This window comes from Hypanus sabinus, chromosome 19, assembly GCF_030144855.1.
Source record: "Hypanus sabinus isolate sHypSab1 chromosome 19, sHypSab1.hap1, whole genome shotgun sequence".
NCBI classification, from domain to species: domain Eukaryota; kingdom Metazoa; phylum Chordata; class Chondrichthyes; order Myliobatiformes; family Dasyatidae; genus Hypanus; species Hypanus sabinus.
Window position 1 is genome coordinate 52,720,661 of NC_082724.1, and position 24,595 is coordinate 52,745,255.

At 41.3% G+C, this 24,595-nt stretch overlaps 1 protein-coding gene across 2 annotated transcripts in view; it reads left to right on the top strand.

Moving 5' to 3' along the window:
- The window catches only part of LOC132377925 (interleukin-1 receptor-associated kinase-like 2), an 85,634-nt gene that overhangs the window by 26,134 nt on the left and 34,905 nt on the right, over window positions 1-24,595 (top strand). The window contains exons 1-7 of one of the 2 annotated variants that reach the window (XM_059944413.1): window positions 6,379-6,572; window positions 8,313-8,441; window positions 13,178-13,272; window positions 15,009-15,203; window positions 17,177-17,241; window positions 21,309-21,423; window positions 24,073-24,188. In XM_059944413.1, coding sequence (XP_059800396.1) covers window positions 6,515-6,572; window positions 8,313-8,441; window positions 13,178-13,272; window positions 15,009-15,203; window positions 17,177-17,241; window positions 21,309-21,423; window positions 24,073-24,188 — 773 coding nt within the window. In that variant the 5' untranslated portion in view covers window positions 6,379-6,514. Of the gene's footprint in view, window positions 1-6,378; window positions 6,573-8,312; window positions 8,442-13,177; window positions 13,273-15,008; window positions 15,204-17,176; window positions 17,242-21,308; window positions 21,424-24,072; window positions 24,189-24,595 lie in introns of those variants that run through there. The other variant, XM_059944412.1, reaches the window with a different exon arrangement.

Below are 24,595 nucleotides of genomic sequence, written 5' to 3' on the forward strand. Positions count from 1 at the left end.
TTCTATGTTCATCTCACTCAAAAAGCTGGAGGTAGCTTAACTTAAGCAAAAAGCTCTTCCAGTGGCTTGGTTGGAGAGTCCATCACCATAAAGATTGAGTTTTACCACAAAGATCACAGCTATTAAGCTTTATCTCCAATATTTACTGTTTATTTTTTATTTGAGCTGAGCAGAAGTAGAATAGGTTCTTGGAAAAAGAGAATGTTCATCACTACAAGGTGTTAGTCCTGTCATTCACTATGGTCATTGCTGATCTAACCTTGGCTTCAACTTTTATTAAGTAGCCATCAATTTGCCAGTCTTTCTAAACAGAATCTCTATCTCCAGTGTAAATTTCTTGAGTAATCTAGCCTTCACAATCTTCCAAGACTGAGAATCCCATAGATTTGCCAACCTTTGTGAGAAGAAATTCCTATGGACCTGCTTTTAATAGAACATCCCTACCAACCTCATCACTTTTTCATCTCATTCTCACGCTAATAGAGACGTCTCTACCATATTGTGTCTACTTAAAATCTTGTATGGCTCAGTATAATCACCCTTCATTCTACTGAACTCCAAAGAAAACAGATCTAAATTTATAGCTGTTCCTGACAGGACAACCATCTCATCCCAGGTATAAGGCTAGCAAATTTCTTCTGAACTGCTGCCAGAGCTAATGTCTTCTGCCTTAAATAAGGGAACTAAACTGTACATAGCATGCTGTGTGTGACCTGGACAACACACTGTGAGACAATTAATCAGCTGTGGTGCAACCTGTTAAAATAATTACTTATGAACTATGTATGTGAAGTCTAGTAACGATACCTTTAGGATTATTTACGGTGCTTGCATTGATGATTTGGAATAGTGCTGTCTCATCTCCACCCACTCATCGTCAACAACTCTACAGTTAGCACCGTTTCAACATTCAGGATCCTGGGCATCATTATTTTTCAGGACCTCATGTGGGAGAACCATATCTCCTTCAGTAACAAAAAGGCTCAACAGAGGATGTACCCTTTGCAGCAGTTGGTAAAATTCCATCTTTCCCAGGACATACTGGTGCGATTCTACACCACCATCCTCACATCAGTCACAAATGTCTGGTTCGATGCAGCATCCTCTCACAATACAGGAAAGCTACAGTGAAATCTCAGGTCAGCAGAAAGGTCATTGGCTGAAGTCTACCATCACCGCAGGATCTGTCCAGAACAAGAAAAATCATTGTGGACACTATCCACCTGGCAAACGGCCTTTTCCAAAAACTCTCTTCTGGAAAGCACTACAGGGCTATTAAAAGAAAAGAAATCACACCATCTTAGAAGTTTCTTCCCCCAGGCAGTTAATCTAACCAACCATTCCAGATAGCACCCCAGCCCCGCTCTATGTATTACCCCTGTCACTGCACTGCACTGTAAAAGCACCATCACCTTTTACAATGATGTTATTATGCAAATACTTGTCGGTATTTAAGTATTCATGCACATTTTATTTCAAATCTATTCTTTAATCTCCAAGTTAATTTTTTTACATATTTTTATTTTTATAATTTTTGAATATTGTTTTTTGTTGAATGTTGCACCAACACACCACAGCAAATTGCTGGTACATGTACATGTATATGGTGAATAAAGTTGATCCTTGAGCATTGCAGCTTCCTAATGTTACTTACTATGAGTAGCTTCTTAAAGAGGCGGATGTACTGGCAAAGCTGTCGATGATTTTCCACATTGTTCCCTTTGGCAACGTAGGGTGAGTCTCAAAAAGATGCTCATCTGCGGCTGAGTAGCAAGTTCCTGTATCTCGATCCAGCAACGTTTGAGTCACAGAGCCACAGAGAAGTACGGCACAGAAACAGGACCTTCGGCCCACCTAATCCATGCCAAAACCATTTAAACTGCCTATTCTCATGGACCTGTACCCAGCCCTCTATACCACTACTATCTACGTACCTACCCATAATTCACTTGAACATTGAAATCCAGGAAATTCTCAGCAGAAACTGATGGACAGCCGAAAAGGAAGAAAAAACATTGAAATCAAGCTCACAGCCACCACTTGTGCTGGTGTAGCCTCAGTGTAGCCTCAGTGGAAAAGGCCTGCTTGCATTTACCCTTTCTGTACCCCTCATAATTCACTCCTAACAAATCTCCTCTCAACCTTCTATGTTCTAAAGAATAAATTCCCAACCTATTCAATCTTTCCTTATAACTTGTGTCCTCCCGACCCAGCAACATCCTTGTAAATTTTCTCTGTACTCCTTCAAACTTATTTACACCTTTCCTGTAGGTAGGTGACCAAAACTTTGCACGATAGTTCAAATTAGGTTTCATCAATGTCTTACACAACCTCAGCATTACATCCCATCTCCTGGACTCAAAGCTTCAAAAACTGCTGTGAGTTGCTCGCTTTTTATTCTTGATCAGAAAACCTGAGTGAATTATAGAACATAGAACAATACAGCACAGTACAGGCCCTTCGGCCCACAATGTTGAGCCAACCCTTAAACCCTGCCTTCCATATAACCCTCCACCTTAAATTCCTCCATATACCTGTCTAGTAGTCTCTTAAACTTCACTAGTGTATCTGCCTCCACCACTGACTCAGGCAGTGCATTCCTCGCACCAACCACTCTCTGAGTAAAAAACCTTCCTCTAATATCCCCCTTGAACTTCCCACCCCTTACCTTAAAGCCATGTCTTCTTGTATTGAGCAGTGGAGCCCTGGGGAAGAGGCGCTGGCTGTCCACTCTATCTATTCCCCTTAATGTCTTCTCAAACCGCTGCTCAAAGCAAAGTTTGGTATTTGGACCCTGAAGGTTGGAATTTATGATGCCAGACTTGGATGGTATGTGACTTAGAGTGGAACTTAGTAAATCTCCTCTTTGATTTAACTAACTTGTCAGGGTGTCTGGGGTTCCATTGCCACAATGTGTAACCATATAACTCACAAAGCTCCAGTAGGAAGGATCTTGCAGTGCTTGCAAACAGCTTAGAGAAAGGGTCGAGATCCAAGCATTTTCAACATTAACCTAACAATCAGAACTATTTTTATTCTGGAAATCTGGATTCAACTTATCTCAAATATCAAATCAAATTAAATGAAGTTTGATTATCATTCAAACTATACATAGATATAGCCGAACAATTCAGTGTTCTTCTGGGGCCAAGGTGCAAAACATTCAAAATAGCAAGCAGACATACAAAGAGCGTGAGTAATATAATTCAAATATTGAGCAAAGAAGCATATTCACCTGAAAATAAAACCTATATAGTCCAAGACCCTGATGGCAATGTCCAGCAATCGATGGTACAGTCTTCCAGCAGGGCGCAGACGCACGCAATTCAGCCTGTCATTCCACCGCTTGAACATGGGTGGGCTGCACCGATGGGTGGGGCCAGGCCCCAGCCCGGCTCAACCACGCTGTCGTGCTTCCACGTCTCTCACCAGATCTGCAGCAGCGGGAAAGCCCGAGGTTTGAGGCCTAGTTCTCGCTGCAACTGAAGCCACACAGCTCCCATGACGACTGTCCCACTACCAGACAAAGGTTACAGGCCTGTGGCAACTTGTATTATCACTGTGCAACAGAGTCTTGCAATCGCAAGTGAAATGTCCAAGACCATCTCCCATGGTTAACCGCACCAACTCCAATGCTTCCAAGTAGCGGGCAGCAACACGGTCTCCAGCCAGATCAGCACCTCCAATAACCCGACCAACTCCTCTGACACATCAGCGGGCACCTCTGAGATCCTGAGCTGCTCCTTTGACACCTCAGCCGACCCCTTTGACACCTTGGCCGGCTCTGTCACCAACTCCAGTCCATTTACTCTGATCAGCGGGCAGCTCACTGATGGAGTAGCTATGCATTGCCCAAAGTTCTTGGAGTAGATTTGTCTTTGGATTGTAAAAAGCACATTCTACAAAGCAAAAAGCATCTCCGGTTGGCCCGCAAGAGGCTGCTGCACTCACACACACTGCCCTCTTACCAGAAGATCTTGCTGATATGCTAATAATTATTGTCATGGCTATCCCTCAAGGTCAAGGATAATGGTCTTCGTTCTGTTGATCTATTTATGGGCTCACAGAGCAAAGACGCCTTGCGTGTATTTGTTTAACATGTACTTGATGTTGCACTCCAAGAAGCACATGATACTTCACAAATAAACCAACTGATTCCAATGGCATGGAAACCATGACGATTGGAGCTGATGGATTTGTTGCAGCCTTCATCCGCCTTCACAGCCGTTGAGTTTGAAGTAACTTCGTCCACCTGTTCCACTGTTGAGGTCTTGGTTGGATTGTTCTTTGTCAGGGACCTCACCCTCGACCTTACTGCCATGGGTGACCCTACCAGGAGCATAGCTCCAGACAGCATTGCTCTCGGGATCTCAGGATCACACAAGCTTCTCCACCACGACAAGGTGACAATCCACCGAGAAGTTAGTAAGTATGTATACAGTTATCATAAAAACAAAAATCAAAAGAAAACAAACTCAGTTCTGTTTCTTTTTATGAGATGATTAAAATAGCCAGCTTTAACATTTCAATTTTGCTGTCCAATTTCAAGTTTCAGTACAATATTAACGGCAATTGAGGAAATATGTAAAACAGCAATAAAGATGAACAATGATTTTGTTTAGCCTCTTAGTTCTGCTGATTGTTAAGCCTTTAATTCATTGTGGTAACAAGAAATTAGGAGAACTGAAGCTGGTTTTAGTTCTGCAAAAGTAAGATCCTCATTTTGGAAACTTAATAAAAAGGCCCTTTTTCCTGCTTATTTTTTTTTAGCTGTGCTGAGGGTGTGATCATTTGATACATTTCTAAAGGACCGAAACAACTCTGGTTCCCTTTTTTAAATTTCTAAATTAATCCAAGACAGATCTTTATGCTACATAATGTTTCAGTCAACATTTACATCATAATTCCAATTATTCCAAATATCACATATATACAGTACTGTTCAAACCCTAGATGTTTTCTGGCCTCCACAGAGCCCTGACCTCACCATCAGTGAGGCTGTCTGAGATTACCTGGAGAGACAGAAGCAAGCAAGACAGCCAAAGTCTGCAGAAGAACTGTGCACAAGTTCTCCAAAGTTCTTGGAAAAACCTACCAGCTGACTCTCTTATAAAACCTGCACAACAGTGTACTTAAGAGAGCTGGTGTAGTTTTAAAGGCAAAGGATGGTCACACCAAATATTGATCTGATTTCTTTTTTTTTACTGTTTATTGCTCTTTATCATATTTTTTGATACTTCAAAATTTTCATTTCGTTATTTTTGAAAGCATCGTCACTTTACAGAATTTATTTTACATGTGCCTGAGATGTTTACCCAGTACCGTACAGCTTGAGTCGATAGTTCATGAGGCTTTAAGCTGAGTTCTAACCAATTACTATGTCGTCGTGGGAGGACTGGAAGCTGTGCCTTTGTAGTGGCTGCATCCAGTTTCAGCACCTTTCTCATTGCATGGTCCTATGCCTCACACCATGCTAGTTTCCATCAAGGACAATAACAACCTCTGGAATTCCAGTGGCTCCCAGATGTGGCCAAAGACATTCACAGTTGGCTGCTTAGCTCAGTGTTCATACCTGGGAATAGTCGGCACAGCCTGTGGTATGTGGCTTTTTGGGACAAACTTAAATATGTACCTCTGCACCTCTTCCCAAACTGTTCCAGTAAATGCATGTGCCAAAAGGAGATGGGCATTTCCAGTGTATCCATCATGAGGGCAGCATGTTGTTCCCTACCATGATGCCAGGGACCCTGATGAAATGAAGCTTGCCACTAACTTGTGTCAGGAATTCTATGCTATGAATCACCAAATCTTTGAGGGCATCTTTCTTTTGTTCTTTTGCCTCTGGCCACAAAGTCGAGCTTGTTTCTCTCTCCAGAGCTGCTGACTTACCTCCTGGGTAATTTTTATGCTTTCTATTTGTATTTCAGTATCCAACTCAATGATAAACATAGACACATCTGGTTATAGAACTATACTCAACATGTGGCAGAGGCTGCGTACTTGTGTCAGTACAGGACAAGCCCTTTGATTACGCTCCGGGTTGGGATTGTTTCTCTCATTTGCATTAGAGGCATACAAAACGGCCACATCACTCAACCTTTCCACTTCCGAAGAGCAAAGGGAAAACGATTATTTCTGACCTCAATCAAAAAGTGGCAGCATAGTTAGCACAATGGCAGCCAGCTCTAAGACAGGGCTCAACTCCCACCACTATCTGAAAGAAGTTCATACATTCTCCCTGTGACTGCGTGAGTTTGACTTGGATGCTCCCACTTTCCAAAGACATACAGTTGTGGGCATGCTATGTTGGCACTCAAAGCATGGCATCACTTGTGGGCTGCCCAGTGCCACCTAGGAACTGAATCGATTTGATGCAAACAACACAATTTACTGTATGTTTCATTGTACTTGTGACAAATAAAGCTAATCTTTAATTTTTTAAACCTTTAGGTACTCTGGCATTCTCCATTGCCCTTCAGCCTTCTTTATCATATTAAGAGAATTCAGTCCATGTATGTCAAGTGTCCAGCTTCTTGAGCCAAGTAGATCACTGGGTGGAACTTCCAATTTTTGTGAGGATATAAAGCTTCTTCTAATTTTGGTTGTCAAGAATCAGAGTTTGCTTGGAGGACACATGAAGAGGGTTTCAGATTAGTTGATAAACTGACCAAGTGATTTAAATCTCTTACTATCTTTCTTTTTAGTTAGTCCTGACGAAGGGTCTCGGCCTGAAACGTCAACAGTGCTTCTCCTTATAGATGCTGCCTGGCCTGCTGTGTTCCATCAGCATTTTGTGTGTGTCAAGTGATTTAAAAGCTGTTTTATTGAAAATATAATTTAAAATATGTAGAAATCTCTGGGTTTGGATTGTCGTTGATAACTGGGATAGCATTCAATTTTTAATTTAAATCTCATTTCATGCAAAATTTTCAGTGAGGATTACCTGGTGTTGAATCCTGATGCTTTTGTGATCAGAGATCCTTTGGAAGCCAAGAATATGGCATAAAACCTGTTGCTTACGATCGTTTTATTAAGTTTTATAAGAGAGGAAAACAAACAAAGAGAGATGAGAAATCACATAAATGGAATAGGGAAAAGGTAGTTGTGGTTTTCTCATTCTCAGGCTAGATTTAACAAGCATACCAGTGCGATCAATTTACCGATAAAATAGCCAGATTCAAGTGACGTGACAACAGCTACAGGACAAATAAGAGGCTTCTTGAAAACTACAGAAGCAAGCATAATTGCTAGAAAATTCACTGAGAGATTATATGTATATAGGTGATTACATAAAAATACAAACAAGCATAGAAAAGTTAAGCTACAAAAAAAATAGCAATTCTGCACCACCATCCGACCATGGGGATGGTGCCCATTGAACTGAATTGAATTGACTTTATCTCTTACAACTTTCACATACGTAAGGAGTAAAAATCTTTATGTTATGCCTCCATCTAAATGTGTAATTTAAAACAATTTGTAATAAATAGTATGTGCAACAGGACAGTAAATAAAGCATAGAAATACAATTGTATCAGTGTGAGTTAATCAGTCTGATGGCCTGGTGGAAGAAGCTGTCCTGGAGCCTGTTGGTCCTGGCGTTTATGCTGCGGTACCGTGTTCTGGATGGTAGCAGCTGGAACAGTTTGTGGTTGGGGTGACCTTCGGGCCCTTGTTATGCACCTTTCTCTGTAAATGTCCTGAATAGTGGGAAGGTCACATCTACAGATGCGCTGGGCTGTCCGCACCACCTCCTGCAGAGACCTGCGATTGAGGGAAGTACAGTTCCCACACCAGGCAGTGATGCAGCCAGTCAGGATGCTCTCAATTGTGTCCCTGTAGAAAGTCCTTAGGATTTGGGGAATTATGCCAAACTTCTTTAACTGTCTGAGGTGAAAGAGGTGCTGTTGTGCTTTTTATCACCACACAGCCAGTATGTACAGACCACGTGAGATCCTTGGTGATGTGTATGCTGAGGAACTTAAAGCTGTTCACCCTCTCAACCCCAGATCCATTGATGTCAATAGGGGTCAGTCTGTCTCCATTCCGCCTGTAATCCACAACCAGCTCCTTTGTTTTTGTGACATTGAGGGAGAGGTTGTTTTCTTGACAGCACTGTGTCAGGGTGGTGATGTCTTCTCTGTAGGCTGCCTTGTTATTATTTGAGATAAGGCCAATCAATGTAGTATTGTCAGCAATTTTAATTAGCAGATTGGAGCTGTGGGTGACTGGGTGGTAAGATTCATTGTCAATATTAAGGGTTTACTAGTTTTAAGTGTGTTATAGTATTAATAGGGAATCTTATCTTTCAGGGAAGCCTGAAGGTTCTTTCATTGCTCAGTCTGCTTCCTCTCACATACCTCTGCCAGAAACTGCCAAGATGCTTCAGTCTTCAGTTACCTCCAGACCACTGATGGATTATGTGGACTCAGATATCAATGGTAATTATATTAATTCTTGGTAGTTATCAGTGAGGTGGATCGGGTCAGGAAAATATGCGAGCTGGATTCAGTATAACCTCTTTATTCTGTTCATGTAAAGCTGTCTCAGTTTCACAAGGTTTACTGAATCACATGAAGCATATTTAGCTATGTCCCCACAGAACAATTTGGAACAAAACAATTAACCCCATATACATTCAATAACCTTGCTACAGTGTCACACATTTACAGTAAGATAGAAACATGTAATAGGATAAGAAGGCATAGATCGAGCAGATAGACAGAGACATTTTCCTAGGGCAGAAATGGTTAGTATGAGGGGGCATAATTTTAAGCTGACTAGAGGAAAGTATAGGGGAATGTCAGAGGTAAAATTTTTTCACACGGTGAGTGGTGGGTATGTGGAGCACCCAGCTTCATGTTAGATGCAGATGCAGTTAGGGGTATTTAACAAATTCTTAGATCGGCACATGGGTGTTAGAAAAATGGGCTATGTGGGAGGGAAGGGTTAAAATGATCTTAGAGATGTTATGAAGTTGGCACACCATAATGGGCCAAAGGTCCTTCACTGTGCTGTAGTGTTCAATGATCTATGATCTATTTAACAAACCAGATGTGTCCAGTTTTATTAAGAAATGTGTGACAAAAGGAAAACGTGAGGGAATCGTCAATGAAGTGCAATAAACTGAGGTTATACAGATTGGGCCTTGACAGATTTACCAGTTTATACTTTAACCTAATTTGTGAGAGTTGTTCATGACAACAAACAGGTAAGATGGTTACAATAGACTTATTTTCAGTGTAAAGGAGCAATAATAAACAAAGATGATAAACACAGTGCCCTTCTCATAATCTGGTGGCTAGCTGCACAGGTCTTTATTTCAATATGCTGTGCCAAGTTCTTTCTGGTCACACTTATGTTTTTGAGATTTATTTTTTCTCTTTGATCTTGCAGTCTTCCTACCCCTAGTTTCCAGAGCAACTTTACCCTTGTCCCTTTCAAAAATACATTAACACATTTTGTATTTCAGCCAGACCATCACCAATGCCCCACAACCTTTGTTATCAAGGAAGAGGAGGTGAGAAACTTGTTCAGGAAGGAAAAATATCAAGAAGGCTGCTGGCCCTGACTCTGTTTCCCCTGTCACCTTTAAACACTGCACTAACCAGCCGTCTAGTCTGCACAGACACTTCCAATCAGTCTCTTAAACTATGCACTGTTCCAGCGTGTTTCAAGAAATCTGTTATTTCTCGAGTCCCCAAAAAATCACCAATCATTGGGCTCATTGACTACAGACCAGTTGCACTCACATCAGTCATAATGGGAGACTTTTAAAAGGCTGGTCAAGTCATTTCTCAAAATCATAACACAAAGTTTTCTGAATTCACTGCAGTTCATTAACAGATTTGTAGATGATCCAGTTAAAATTGATCTGGATTTCATACTTAATACCTGTAAATGTATATGGTGAACACAATTGATCCCTAATCCTTGATCTTGCTAACCCCATATTTTTCTACAGAGTTAGCCAATACACCTGTTAAATTTCTTGTAGACTGAACTACTCCTTCAATGCTGCCCTCTATGAATTGTCTAGCATTCTATAAGAAATTTTAATTGAAGTGGCCCTTTAGTTTCAACTGTTACGTACCCATGGGTATCTTTTGACTGTCACATGACCATGATGTAATTGAGGCTCGCTGGGAATGATGTAATGGTCTTGTGATGTAATTTTCCTGCCAATGAGATGTCATGTGATAGCCTCTTTCAACAGGGTATAAAAGGAGCAAGCATCCCTGTGATGCCAGTCAGTTTGTGGCTTAATTAATCAGTGACTCCGTGCTGCTGCGTACCTGATTTTATGCCGCAGTTTCGTTTTAAAAGTGGAGTTTTAATTTCTACTGTAAGAATTGTTGTGCCGGCAGTTCTGAAAATCGCTGCCAGTTGGAGAGTGAAGAATTTTATTGAAGTACGGAAAACTCAAAGGATTGAGAAAAGTTGGTGTTGTTGGCAGTAAAACAGGTTCGAACTTATTTGATCCTCATTCGGAAGGAATTAGTAACCTGCAAATCCAAGATAGTCCCTGCTAAAGAGCAGAGACTATTGAAAGGGCTGGAGCAGGGTTTCGCCAAGGAAAGGTCAGTGCCTTTAAGCCGTTTTATTTCCTTCATTGTAAATCCTTCGGGCAAGGCATATTTCAGCTGGGATCAGCAGTAATGTCGTGTTGTAAGAGAATTTATTACTTCAAGGAAAATCTCTCCTAACTGACTGTGTAAATCATTTGGACTTTTGCATTACTACTTTTAAAGAACTGTTCGCATTTCTCATTTTAAGGGCTGTTCGAGCTGCCGTATAGCAGCCGACTTCCGGTTAAGTTAGGTGTTTGTTTACTTTTGGGGTTTTTTTTGAGCAGTGTTTAATAAATGTTTTATTTGTTTATAAAAACCTGTCTCAATTCTACATTCAGTTTTGCTGGATCGTAACACAACCCTTTCCTTGATCTGTCTCTTAACAAGGCCAGAGCACAGATTTCAAATGCTTTGTCAGCACGTTCCTGTAGTATACTGTCGAACATTGAACACTACAGAACAGGTCCTTTGATAACTTTTTAACATTCTCCAAGATCAATCTAATTTTTCCTTCCTATACAGATCTTCATTTGTCAATTATCCATGCGCCTAGGAGATTTTTAAATGCCCCTAATATATCTGCCTTTACCACCACCACTCCACGTGTAAAAAATACTTGACCTCTGACATCCCCCAATACGTTCTTCCAATCACTCTAAATTACACCCCCTCATATTAGTTATTTCCACCCTGGGAAAAATCATTTGGCTGTCCACTCCATCTATGCTTCTTGTTGTGTTGAATACCTCTATCAAGTCACCTCTTATCGTCCTTTGCTCCAGAGAGAAAAAGCTCAACCTCTCCTCATGCGACAATGTAATGTACAGGTCCTGTCCAGGTCACGACAGGGCTATCTTCCTTTGATCTGTTCATAACCAGGACAGGTCAGATGGTCAGACTCCCAGATGCTGATTCCTGTGTATGGGCTGTACATAAGACAGGGGTCCATGACCTGGGGAGGATGTGTAGTTATTCTGTTCCAGGCTATCGGTCTGCTTCAAAATAATATCATCAACTATATCAGAACCATGACTTTTAAACCTTGCAACTTTTAGCAAGATACTGTTTCGGTGCATTATTTGTAGTTAGCACTATCTCCAACTTAACTGTCCATTCTGCCTTGCTTTATAATCCATGAACCAGTCCGTGTTGTGTTAGCCTGAACATTCATTGCAACAAAGAGTCATAGAAAATACAGCAAAGAAAAAGCCCTTCAGCCCATCCAGTCCATGGTGAACCAATTAAACTGCCTACTCCCATTGACTTGCACCAGGACCATATCCCTTCATGTACCTATCCAAGCTTCTGTTAACTGTTGAAATTGAGCTCACTTGCAGTACTTGTGTTGGCAGCTTTTTCCACACTCTCATGACCCTCTGAGTGGAAAAGTTTCCCCTCATATTCCCTTAAACTTCTCACCTTTCACCCTTAACCCAAGACATCTAGTTGTAGTCCCACCCAACCTCAGTGGGAAAAGCCTGCTTGCATTTACCCCACCCACAGTATGCCCCTCATAATTTTGTATACCTCTTAATCTTCAACATTCGAAGGAATAAGGTCCTAACCTATCCTATCTTTCCTCATAACTCAGTCCCAGCAACATCCTTTGTACTCTTTCAACCTTATTTACATCTTTCCTGCAGCTAGTTAACCAAAATCGCACACAATGTTTCAAATTCTTCCTCAATGATGTCTTGTACAACTTCAACATAACATTCCATCCCAAAGATATTAAAATATTAAGACACATAAAGAATAGTTAGAAATAAACTTTCTTTTAGGTTTTAGAGATAGTTTAGAGGACCGAAGGACAGAGAGGACAGTTCGAGGTCAGGTTTTGACTTTAACTATAGGAATGTGGGGGAATTAGAGGACAAACCAGAGTTTGTCTCATTTTCGTGTTTGAAGGCCAACAACGTGGACATAGTTGATGTTGCATCGGCATACCGGAGAGGATGTTTGAGTTCCCATCACTGGCGAGACTGGAGTTTGAGTCCTCATCCAGAGACTTCATTTGTTAGGGACATCAAGTCCTGCTTCAGTGTCAAAGATCGAAGCGCAAAGATCAACTGGAAGTCCAGATCGAAACACAAAGTTCGATTGGAAGTCCAGAAGTCGAGGCCCCTTGGCCGGACCTCCAGGTCTGCAATTCTTTACAAGTCTGCTGTGGAATTTGAAAGTCTAGTGTTTTCGTATCTACAATGCTGAAGGCCGTAGATGGCCTCTCCTGGAGTTAGAGCACTGTGTACATGGTGTGGGTGGGAAGGAGGGAGGAAAGGAGTTTGTTTTGCTGTTATTTTGTTTCCTGTTGTGATCTGTGTTGTTCTGCCAAGCATAGTGGGCATGGTATATTGGCACCAGACTGTGTCGCGACACTTGTGGGCTGCTCCCAGCACATCACTAAGGCTGTGCTGGTTGTTAACCCAAAAGACATGTTTCACTGTACATTTTAATGTGCATGTAATAAATTTGAATCTACCTGTAAAGTATTTTATTGAATGTACCTCTTACAGACATAGAGTTGTGCAAACCAGTTCCAAATTAGAGTTCTGCCTTGTTATTTTGTTGTTGTTTCTTGTAATCATTATTTATTTTTTAACCTACAGTACACAAGCTTGATCTACTTCCTGGACCATCGAGCCCTCCCAGTTACTTGAACTCCAAGCCGAACTGTGACAGACTTGATATACCATCAGGGATGGTAAGATTAGACAGAAATAGCTATGCATTTTGGCATTTCAGTGAGACTAGTTAAAATTTTCCAACAAATAGTGATTATTAAATATCCAAAGATGTCACTCACCATCAACCCACTGGATATATGATTGACCAAAAGCTGTAAAGGGCCATGCAGGTCAGGGCTGTGTATTCTGCAGTGAGTAAGTTGCCTCCTGACACCACACATTGTAAAACTGGGTTATTGTTGTCACATGTTTTGCATGCATCCAAACAGATAATTTCATCACAATGGTGCAGAATGCAACAATAATGGAATGCAGAGTAATGTGTTTGAATTACAGAGAAAGTACAATGCAAGCAGTCAGTTTGCTGCAAGCCCATAACGGGGTAATTTGAGAGGTCAAGTACCCATCTTGCCATACAAGCAGATCGTTTGGTGGTCTTATAACAACAATACAGAACCTGTTCTTGCGCCCAGTGGTATGTGCTTTGGGGCTTTCTTTATATCTTCTGCCTGATGGGACGGAGGGGTGAGAAGAGAGAATATCTGGGATGGATAGGGTCTTTGATAATGCTGGCTGCATTACCAAGGGAGTGAGAAGTGTTGACAGAGTGCATGGAGGGGAGGTTGGTTTCTGTGACATGCTCAGCTGTGTCCAGAACTCTTTGTAGTTTCTTGTGGTTTTGTGTTTGCCCTGCCCCTTCTTGAAGTCAGTGACCCACTCTTTTGTCTTGCTGACGGTGAGGGAAAAGCTGTTGTCATGACAATATGTCACTAGGTGCTCCATCTCCTTTGACCCATCGTTATTTGAGATCCCGCCCGTTATGGTGGTGGCACCTACACACTTGCAAGAGGGGTTAAAGCAGCACCTGGCCCTGCAGTGTACAGGGAGTAGAGCAGGGGGCTGAGGATGTGGCCTTGTAGTGTTGAGAATAATTGTGGCAAAGGTATTACTGCCTGTCCTTACTTATTGTGGTCTGTTGGTCAGAATGTCAAGGAGCCAGTTGGAAAGAGAATTTGAGTCCCATGTATAGAAGTTTGGTGATGGGTTTGCTTGGAGTTATAGTATTGAAGTCAACAAATAATAGACTGATGCAGGTTTCTTTACTATGAGTATCACCAGGGAGATGACATCTACCATGGGTCTGTGAATTGCAGTGTCTTGAGGTTGTCTGGGAGGCTGGAGTTCATGTATACCATGACCAGCCTCTCAAAGCATTTCATGATGCTGGATGTCAGAGCCACATGGCTGTAGTAATTAAGGTATATTATCTTACTTTTCTTAACTACTGGGATGATAGGTGGGAACCTCAAATTTAAGTAGGGAGAAGTTAAAAATGTCTGCAAATACTGTTCCCCTCCCCCCCAGCTGATCTGCACGGGATCTAAGGTTGTAGTCAATGAAGCCTTCGCATTAACTACAAAGTATTAATCAGAAGTGCAACGTAATATTCTCCATGTGTGGAGGAACATAGTTTCAACAACACTCAAGAAATTCAACACCAATTAGGTCAAAGCAGTCTGCTTGGTTGGCTCTGCTTTAAACATTCACTCTCTCCATCACTGGTACATTGTGACTGCAATGTCTACCAACTACAAAATGCATCGTATTATCTCCTCTCAGTTTCTAACTCCGACTCTACATCCAATACTTAAGTATTACCAGCTGTGTTCACTTAAAATCTGTATACGTATATGGGTTGTACTTTCAGTTCCCCTCCAAGGCAGTATAATTTTTGTTTTCTTTCTTTGTTCAGGATGATATTAACCACAGACCCCACCAGGAAACTATTCAACCTGCCAAGATACTCAGCTGCATGTGGTCCTTGGTGGACTTGAAACAAGCCACTGATAATTTCAATGAAAGTTTTAAGATTGGTCAAGGTACATTTGGCTGTGTCTACAAAGCCAACCGGTTTAATACTGACTATGCCATAAAACTGTTAGATAAGGTAAGTCTCTTCATTGTGTGTGAGAGGTGGCTTTGAGTGCTGCCAATGGGCAGCTTGCTTTTCACTATCTGAATATAAATGTTGTATTGAGATATTACAAAGATATAGTAATTGGAGGAATATTCTGTACAATGCTTTAGCAATCTGTGTAGTTTTACAAAATACATGAGGGGAAATTAAATTAATACTTGAGATCAAAGAATGTCTTTTAATAGATTTTCAGGTTAGGTGTGTGGAGGGAGACTGTTTCCACATACATCAAGTTAGACAGCAAACTATCCCATCCTTGCAGATTTTAACTCATGGACTTCACCTGCAAAGGCACCTTCATTTTCTCACATCATCCCTCTATGGAGAGATATGGGCTTCAAGCAACAGAAGGCAACAATTGGGGGTGCTAAAGGAACAAATTCCAGAAGGAAAAGTTGGGAAGACAGCATAGTTAGAGGGACAGTCCAGGATTTTGGGATACCTTAGGAGATTCCGAGTGACTCCACATGCACCATTCTTGTACTCATGGTCTGAGTACCATTCTTTGGATTTCTTTGGATTTCTAGTTTTGGAATCCATATAGTGCATTTAGTCATGAGCCCTGTAGGTACTTCCCTCATCTATCCAAGCTCAGGGAAAATATTGTGAGCCAGGTGGGGAAGTTACTGCAGTCATTTTAACTACCAACATGGTATTGTGCTGGGAAGGTAGGGTTCAGATCAGCCCTTAGGAGTTTGTCTGAACAACAGAGCCTAGATTCTGAGCATTAGTTCTTGAGGCAGACTCTCAGGGTTCTGAGCATTAGTTCTTGAGGCAGACTCAAAGAGCTGAATGGCCTAATTCTGCTCCAATATTTTATAGTGTTGGCCTGAATAATTAGGTATTAAGTGGAATAGGAAGGATGTCCACCTAAGTCTTCTTTGCTAATCTTCCATCAGATTATTTCTACAATATATTATGGTATGTTTAACTTATTTTTCTCCTCAATGTGATGTTCTCTTCGGGCTGGCAGTGGAGCTCTTTCTTCAACCCTAATGGCTATTTCCATTCTGTCTCTGGTAACCCTGGCCCAGGATCCTGATTCAGTGGAACTTCCAAACCCATTATAGAACACTTCTTTGTAACATTATCCATCTTTGACTAAATTTACGTTTTGCCTTCCTAGCCTTCACCTTTTGAGCTGTTTTGTTTTCTGTTTCAAATGCTTTGAGGTGTGTCACTATGCATCCACCTTGGTGTGTGGAAAAAAGCCCTGAGCAGAAGCCTCTGTTTTATCACTTTGGTTTTTTGTATTGATAAGCGGCATAGGTCGAGTGGATAGCAGAGACTCTTCCCCAGGGCAGAAATGCCTAATGCAAAGGGGCATAATTTTAAGGTGATTAGAGGAATCTTTAGTGTGCATGTCAGAGGTAAACCTTTTTTACGCAGAGAGTGGTGCATGCATGGAGCGCCTTGCCAGGGGTGCTGGTAGAGGCAGGAATATTAGGGGCATTTAATAAACTCTTAACTATGCACATGGATGATAGAAAAATAGAGGGCTATGTAGGGCTATGTGACTTCACTTGCCCCATCAGTAAAATGTTCCTACAACTAGTGGACTCATTTTCAAGGACTCTTTGTTTCATATTCTTGATATTTATTGCTTTATTGTTATTATTATTATTATTATTATTATTATATATTTTTGTATTTGCTCAGTTTATTGAACACACAAGTTTGGTGCGGTCTTCACTGATTCTGTTGTGGTTCTTATTCTGTGGATTTATTGAGCATGCCCACAAGAAAATGAATCTTAGGATGGTATATGACAGCATATATGTACTTTGATAATAAATTTACTTTGAGGGGAGAGTTAGATTTATCCTAGAGCAAGTTAAAAGGTCCTCCCAAAATGATAGACCCAAGGGCTTTTTCTGTGCTGTGCTGTGATGTTTTATGTTCAATGCTCTATGTGTTATAGTGTTGAGCTTTCTTTTGAACAGCTGCAAGACGTCAACTTGGAAACCGCTCGGGAATTTTTTTGCAGAGAGGTTGAAAGTTTGTACCAGTAAGTACACTGTGGCTATGCGACAAGACATTAGAATGCCTTGAGTAATGAGAAAATGAAACTAACATGGTAGCAGCACCATTATAACCATATAACCATATAACAATCACAACACGGAAACAGGCCATCACGGCCCTCCTAGTCCGTGCCGAACTCTTAATCTCACCTAGTCCCACCTACCCGCACTCAGCCCATAACCCTCCACTCCTTTCCTGTCCATATACCTATCCAATTTTACCTTAAATGGCACAACTGAACTGGCCTCTACTACTTCTACAGGAAGCTGATTCCACACAGCTATCACTCTCTGAGTAAAGAAATACCCCCTCGTGTTTCCCTTAAACTTCTGCCCCCTAACTCTCAAATCATGTCCTCTCGTTTGAATCTCCCCTACTCTCAATGGAAACAGCCTATTCATGTCAACTCTATCTATCCCTCTCAAAATTTTAAATACCTCGATCAAATCCCCCCTCAACCTTCTACGCTCCAATGAATAGAGACCTAACTTGTTCAACCTTTCTCTGAAACTTAAGTGCTGAAACCCAGGTAACATTCTAGTAAATCGTCTCTGCACTCTCTCTAATTTATTGATATCTTTCCTATAATTCGGTGACCAGAACTGCACACAATATTCTAAATTTGGCCTTACCAATGCCTTGTACAATTTTAGCATTACATCCCAACTTCTGTACTCAATGCTTTGATTTATAAAGGCCAGCATTCCAAAAGCCCTCTTCACCACCCTATCTACATGAGACTCCACCTTCAGGGAACTATGCACTGTTATTCCTAGATCTCTCTGTTCCTCTGCATTCCTCAATGCCCTAACATTTACCCTGTATGTTCTATTTGGATTATTCCTGCCAAAATGCTCATACTTCTCAGCATTAAACTCCATCTGCCAACGTTCAGCCCATTCTTCTAACTGGCATAAATCTCCCTGCAAGCTTTGAAAACCCACCTCATTATCCACAACACCTCCTACCTTAGTATCATCGGCATACTTACTAGTCCAATTTACCACCCCATCATCCAGATCATTTATGTATATTACAAACAATGTTGGGCCCAAAACAGATCCCTGAGGCACCCCGCTAGTCACCGGCCTCCATCCCGATAAACAATTATCCACCACTACTCTCTGGCATCTCCCATCTAGCCACTGTTGAATCCATTTTATTACTCCAGCATTAATACCTAACGACTGAACCTTCTTAACTAACCTTCCATGTGGAACTTTGTCAAAGGCTTTGCTGAAGTCCATATAGACTACATCCACTGCCTTACCCTCGTCAACATTCCTCGTAACTTCTTCAAAAAATTCAATAAAGTTTGTCAAACATGACCTTCCACGCACAAATCCATGCTGGCTACTCCTAATCAGATCCTGTCTATCCAGATAATTATTAATACTATCTCTACGAATACTTTCCATTAATTTACCTACCACTGATGTCAAACTGACAGGTCTATAATTGCTAGGCTTACTTCTAGAACCCTTTTTAAATAATGGAACCACATGAGCAATACGCCAATCCTCTGGCACAATCCCCGTTTCTAAAGACATCTAAAAGATCAGAGCTCCTGCTATTTCTACACAAGCTTCCCTCAAGGTCCTGGGGAATATCCTGTCAGGACCCGGAGATTTATCCACTTTTAAATTTCTTAAAAGCACCAGTACTTCCACCTCTTTAATTGTCATAGGTTCCATAACTTCCTTACTTGTTTCCCACACCTTAGACAATTCAATATCCTTCTCCTTAGTGAATACCGAAGAGAAGAAATCGTTCAAAATCTCTTCCATCTCCCTCGGCTCCACACATAGCTGACCACTCTGATTCTCTAAGGGGCCAATTTTATCCCTCACTATCCTCTTGCTTTTAATATAACTGTAGAAACCTTCCGGATTTACTTTCACCTTATTTGCCAAACCAACCTCGTATCTTCTTTTAGCTTTTCTAATCACTTTCTTAAGGTTCCTTTTACATTCTTTATATTCCTCGAGCAATTCCTTTACTCCATGCTGCCTATATCTATTGTAGACATCCCTCTTTTTCCAAACCAAATTTCTAATATCCCTTGAAAACCATGGTGCTTTCAAACCTTTAACCTTTCCTTTCAACCTAACAGGAACATAAAGATTCTGTACCCTCATAATTTCACCCTTAAATGACCTCCATTTCTCTATTACATCCTTCCCATAAAACAACTTGACCCAATCCACTCTCTCTAAATCCCTTCGCATCTCCTCAAAGTTAGCCTTTCTCCAATCAAAAATCTCAACTCTAGGTCCAGTCCTGTCCTTCTCCATAATTATATTGAAGCTAATGCTATTGTGATCACTGGACCCGAAGTGCTCCCCAACACATACATCTGTTAGCTGACCTATCGCATTCCCTAACAGGAGATCCAACACTGCCCCATCTCTAGTCGGTACTTCTATGTATTGTCGCAAAAAACTATCCTGCACACATTTCACAAACTCTAAACCATCCAGCCCTTTTACAGAATGAGCTTCCCAGTCTACATGGGAACTCACATCCCTGACTCCTGATCTTAATTGTATTGCCTTGAGCGATACAGGGGGTCAAGATAATCAGGTGCGATTAGAGGGAATTCCTTCCATGGCCATGAATAATAGGAATAACAAAATAAGATAAAGAGCCTAGGAGTAAATGTTTACCTATTGATCACCTCTATAGGTGATAGCTCGTAATTTATCATTAGATAGAGAAAATGTTTTGGTAAGCTTGGCCTTAAAGTTGGCTCATTTGTCTGTGCTTGGGTCATGTGTAATTGGTTTATTGTTGGCACGTGTACCAAAATGTTGTCAAGAACTTTGTTTCTAGCTGTCAGAGATCATTGCAAGTTGAGACTGTGTGTATGTACCTCTCTGTATATTCTGTTCATTAATCACTCAGCCTCCTGAATGATCCAGTTTCAGCTCCAAATCCTTAACATGGTCTGATAGAAGCTGTAGCTGGATGCACTTCTTTCAGGTGTAGATGTCAGGGACACTGGAGGTCTCTCTGCCTTCCAAATCCCAGAAGGGAAGAATCCCAGTATCCTATCTGGCTTCTTCACTGCCTTAAGACTGCAATAAGAAAGAAATAAAAAAATAAATAAAGAAAAAAATCTACCTACAGCCTACACTTCTCCTTGCGGAACCCTCAATAAGCCAAAGCCTCAACTCCCCACTCCAAGGCTGGCCACTCCACTTAAACCTGAATTCTTTTTATTGGTGCTTGCAAAGTACCTAATTATGCACAATCCAACATCTCCATGACAATGTGCTGACTGCCCCCATTGGCTTTTTTAAACTCTCTCTCTCTCTCTCTCTCTCTCTCTCTCTCTACTAGCTCTACACAATCTAGTATCTCCTCAGAACTATGGCACACAAAATTATTTTGAAACTTTTTTTAAACAATAGCTTCTAATGTTTTCCCTATGACAAATGTTAATATTTCTGTTATCTTTCTCCATCACTTTTTGAATAAAAGGATTTATATTTACAATTTTACAATCTAATTGAACATTCCATGAATCTAAGCAACAAAATTACATTAGCTTTTTTTCCAGCTCCTCAAAATGAGATGTATAAAGTGGAAGATCTTTGCACAAAAGGATATAGAACATAGAACACTTCAGAATAGTACAGGCCCTTCAGCCCATGATGGGTCAACCTTTAACCTACTCAAAGATCAATCAAACCCTTCCTTCCCACATTGCTCTCAATTTTTCTATCATCCATGTGCCTAAGTGTTCCTCAAATGTGCCTAATGTATCTGACTCTACCACCACCCCTGGCTGGGCATTCTGTGCACCCACTGCCCTCTATGTGAAAAAAAACTTATCCCTGACATCCCCTCTGTACTTTCCTCCAATTACGTTACAATTATGTCCCCTTGTTCCACCCTGGAAAAAAGTCTGTGGGTACCAACTTGATCTATGCCTCTTATCATCTTGTACACATGTGGAGGGTGTGATTTGCTGCTGTGGTGACGCCTAAGGAAATACTGGCTTCTTATTAAAGTTTGTTGAACTTAATTTTCCCTCTTGCTCCTCAGGTATCGGCACTCCAACATTATAGCTCTAGAAGGCTACTGTGCTGAAAACGATTCTTACTGCCTGATTTATCAGTATATGTCCAATGGCTCTCTTGAGAACAAGCTTCACTGCGAGGTAAGTGATTATATAACTCTTTACTCAAAGGTCATTTACGGTAAGAACATTTGCATTCCTCTCTATAATCCGATGAACTCCAATAAACAATACTTTGTAGCCTTAGCAGCCATTTGGTGTAAATACTTAAGGAAAGGAGGATTTTTATTTCGGTAGAATGTCAATGCATCTCCGTTTCCTGAAACACATCACAGTTTAAAAAAAAAGCTTTTTTGAAGTGCCGTCCTTGTTTTAACATTGGGAAACAGTAGCTGACTGGTTTACAGCAATGATTTATTTCAAGATGTTCATGAACAAATATTATCCAGGACACCTAAACCTGCTATCAAATCTGATTCTGAACATCCCTCTCTGTGTGTCCAATGCAATGGAAGCTTTGACTCCACTTGAATCTCATCAGCATTCCCATTGGTTGAAGTACAAAAATTAATTTAAAAAACTTGCAGATGCTGGAAATCGTAATAAAAACAAAGTATTGGAAGCACTCATTTGTCAAGCATCATCTGCAAAGCAGTAAGTTAATTTTTCTGGTCAAGGCCTCTTTGTCACAATTGGGAAAGAGAGAAAATACACTCTTTATCAGGTACCCCTGTACACCTGCTCAATAATGCAAATATCTAATCAACCAAACGTGCGGAAGCAACTCAATGCATAAAATCATGCAGACATTCTCAAAAGGCTCAGTTGCTAAAATGCTTTCACAGAAATTGGATTACTGTGCAAAACAGGTATTTGATTTTTGATGAATGGGAGCCAGCAAAGATATCGTGAAATTGGAAAATGCTTGTTTTATCTTTATTGTGGCTTACTCCTTTTAAGAAGCAGTAGCACTTGGCCTGGGCATTTCAGGCAGCAGCAACAGCAGCATTCATGAGCATCTCTAGCAGTAGTAAGAACTGATGTGTGAGAGGCAATATCGGAGGAGGGAGAGTAGATGATTCTGCCAAAGCTCTCAATGGCACGGACTGGCTGCAAGTGCTCAAAGGATGGGAAGAACTTACTAAAAGATTAGAAGGATATCAATGATCAGTGCAGAGAGCACGTTCAGGGAATTCTTAACCAGAACAGCACTGCTGAACCAGAGGTTACTAACCAAATCCTCCAGAGATCTGTGAGAGAAGACATGGGGAAACCTCCCAGTATGGAGGAGGTCCATGATGCCATCAGGAACCTGGAACACAGTAACAAAGCCACTGTTGCTGATGAGATTCCAGCAGAGGTCCTTAAGGAAGATGGACCAGCTTAAGGGTCTGCTGGTCCTGAAGGTCTGGGAAAAGTAACAGCCGCCCTTAGAGCTCAGGGATGCTCTCAAGAAGGGAGACAAGGCAGATTGTGGTAATTACAAAGGCATCTCCCTCCTGTCCTCAACAGGCAAAGTGCTTGCACATTTCCTTATCAGCCAACTCCTTCTGCTACCTGAGGAAGTACTCCATGAATCACAGTGTGGTTGCTGCCCACCTTGAGGTACTGCAGACATGATCTTCACAGCACGCCAATTACAGGAACAGTGCCATGGGCTAAGACAATCCTTGTACTTGGCTTTCATAGATTTGTCAGAGGCATTTGATACAGTTGACCTCCAAGCATTCTGGTGTGTACTATCAAGACACGACTGTCCTGACAAGTACTTATGAACACTGAGGATATTGCATGTTGGTTTGTGCTCAATACATCTCCAGTGTATCCTGAATGCCTTTGCCAAGGTATGCAGGGCCCTAGGTCTTGTTCTGAATATTAAAAAGATGCAGGTCCTATTATCAGCCATTGCCGAAGCAGCCATTCATTTAGTCCTTGATAAAAGTTGACGATATTGTGCTTGAAAACGTAGACCACTTTCCCTACTTTGGCAGCACTCTCTCCTCAAAAGCAGACATCAACTCAAAGATCAACCAACACCGCAGTAGTGCTAGAGAAGCCTATGCAATATTAAGGAAAACAGCCTTTGAAGATTGTGACCTACACGTTCGTACAAAACCTTTGGTCTATAAAGCAGTAATCCTTCCAACATTACTGTATAGAGCTGAATCATGGACCACACAAACACCTAAAACCTCTGTAACAATGCCACCAAAAACCTTACAAAGGATTGAGGATCAGCTGGAAGGACAGGCACACTAACATCAGCGTAGTGGAGGAGGTGAACATGAACAGCATCTCCACTATGATAAAGCAATACCAACTCCGATGGATAGGTCATGTCATTCAGGTACCTAGTTCACATCTCTCCAAACAATTCCTTCACTCCCAGTTGAAGGAAGGTCAGCAAGACCATGGTGGGCAAAGGAAACGCTTCAGAGATATGAAGATCATTCTGGAGAAATTCAATGTTCCATCTAAACACCGGGAAGACTTTGCACTCAATTGATGCAGCTGGGGGACGTATTACATGAGAGTGACCTCCTCTGTGCCACAGAGAAAAAGTGGTAACTGCGAAAGGAGAGAATGAACAACCAGAAGATCCAGACATTAACTACAGCCACCACTTATAAATGTCCACATTGCATATGTGGATCCCAGATCAGGCTCTACAGCCACCTGAGGACCTACCAATAGACATACACTTCAAAACAGGCCCGAGGTTACCATTTATCCATAATGATCTTGCTTTGTCTTTTTCTAATCCAGTTTTAAAAATCTCTTCTGTTTCAGAACCCTGCTGATGTGATTTTATGGGAAGCACGTCTTAAGATTGCAGTTGGAACAGCAAGGGCGATACAATATCTGCATCAGTGTGATGTACCTCTAATTCATGGAAATATTAAAAGGTAGAATTGTGTCAGAACTTCCGGTTCAGATCCGGATTTATTTATCACATGCACATTGTGTCCTTTGTGTTAATAACCAACACACCCGAGGATGTACCAGACGTACCACCCAAGCCCAAAAGTATCGCCACACATTCTGACGCCAACGCAGTGTGCCCGAAATGTTCAGCAAAACAGCACAGAAACTACAGACCAGAACATAGCAAGCAGGAAAACAACAACATAATAGACATTAGACAGTAGGTGCAGGAGTAGGCCATTCGGCCCTTCTAGCCAGCACCGCCATTCACTGTGATCATGGCTGATCATGCACAATCAGTACCCCGTTCCTGCCCTCCTCCCATATCCCTTGACCCCGCTATCTATAAGAGCTCTATCTAACTCTCTCTTGAATGCATCCAGAGACT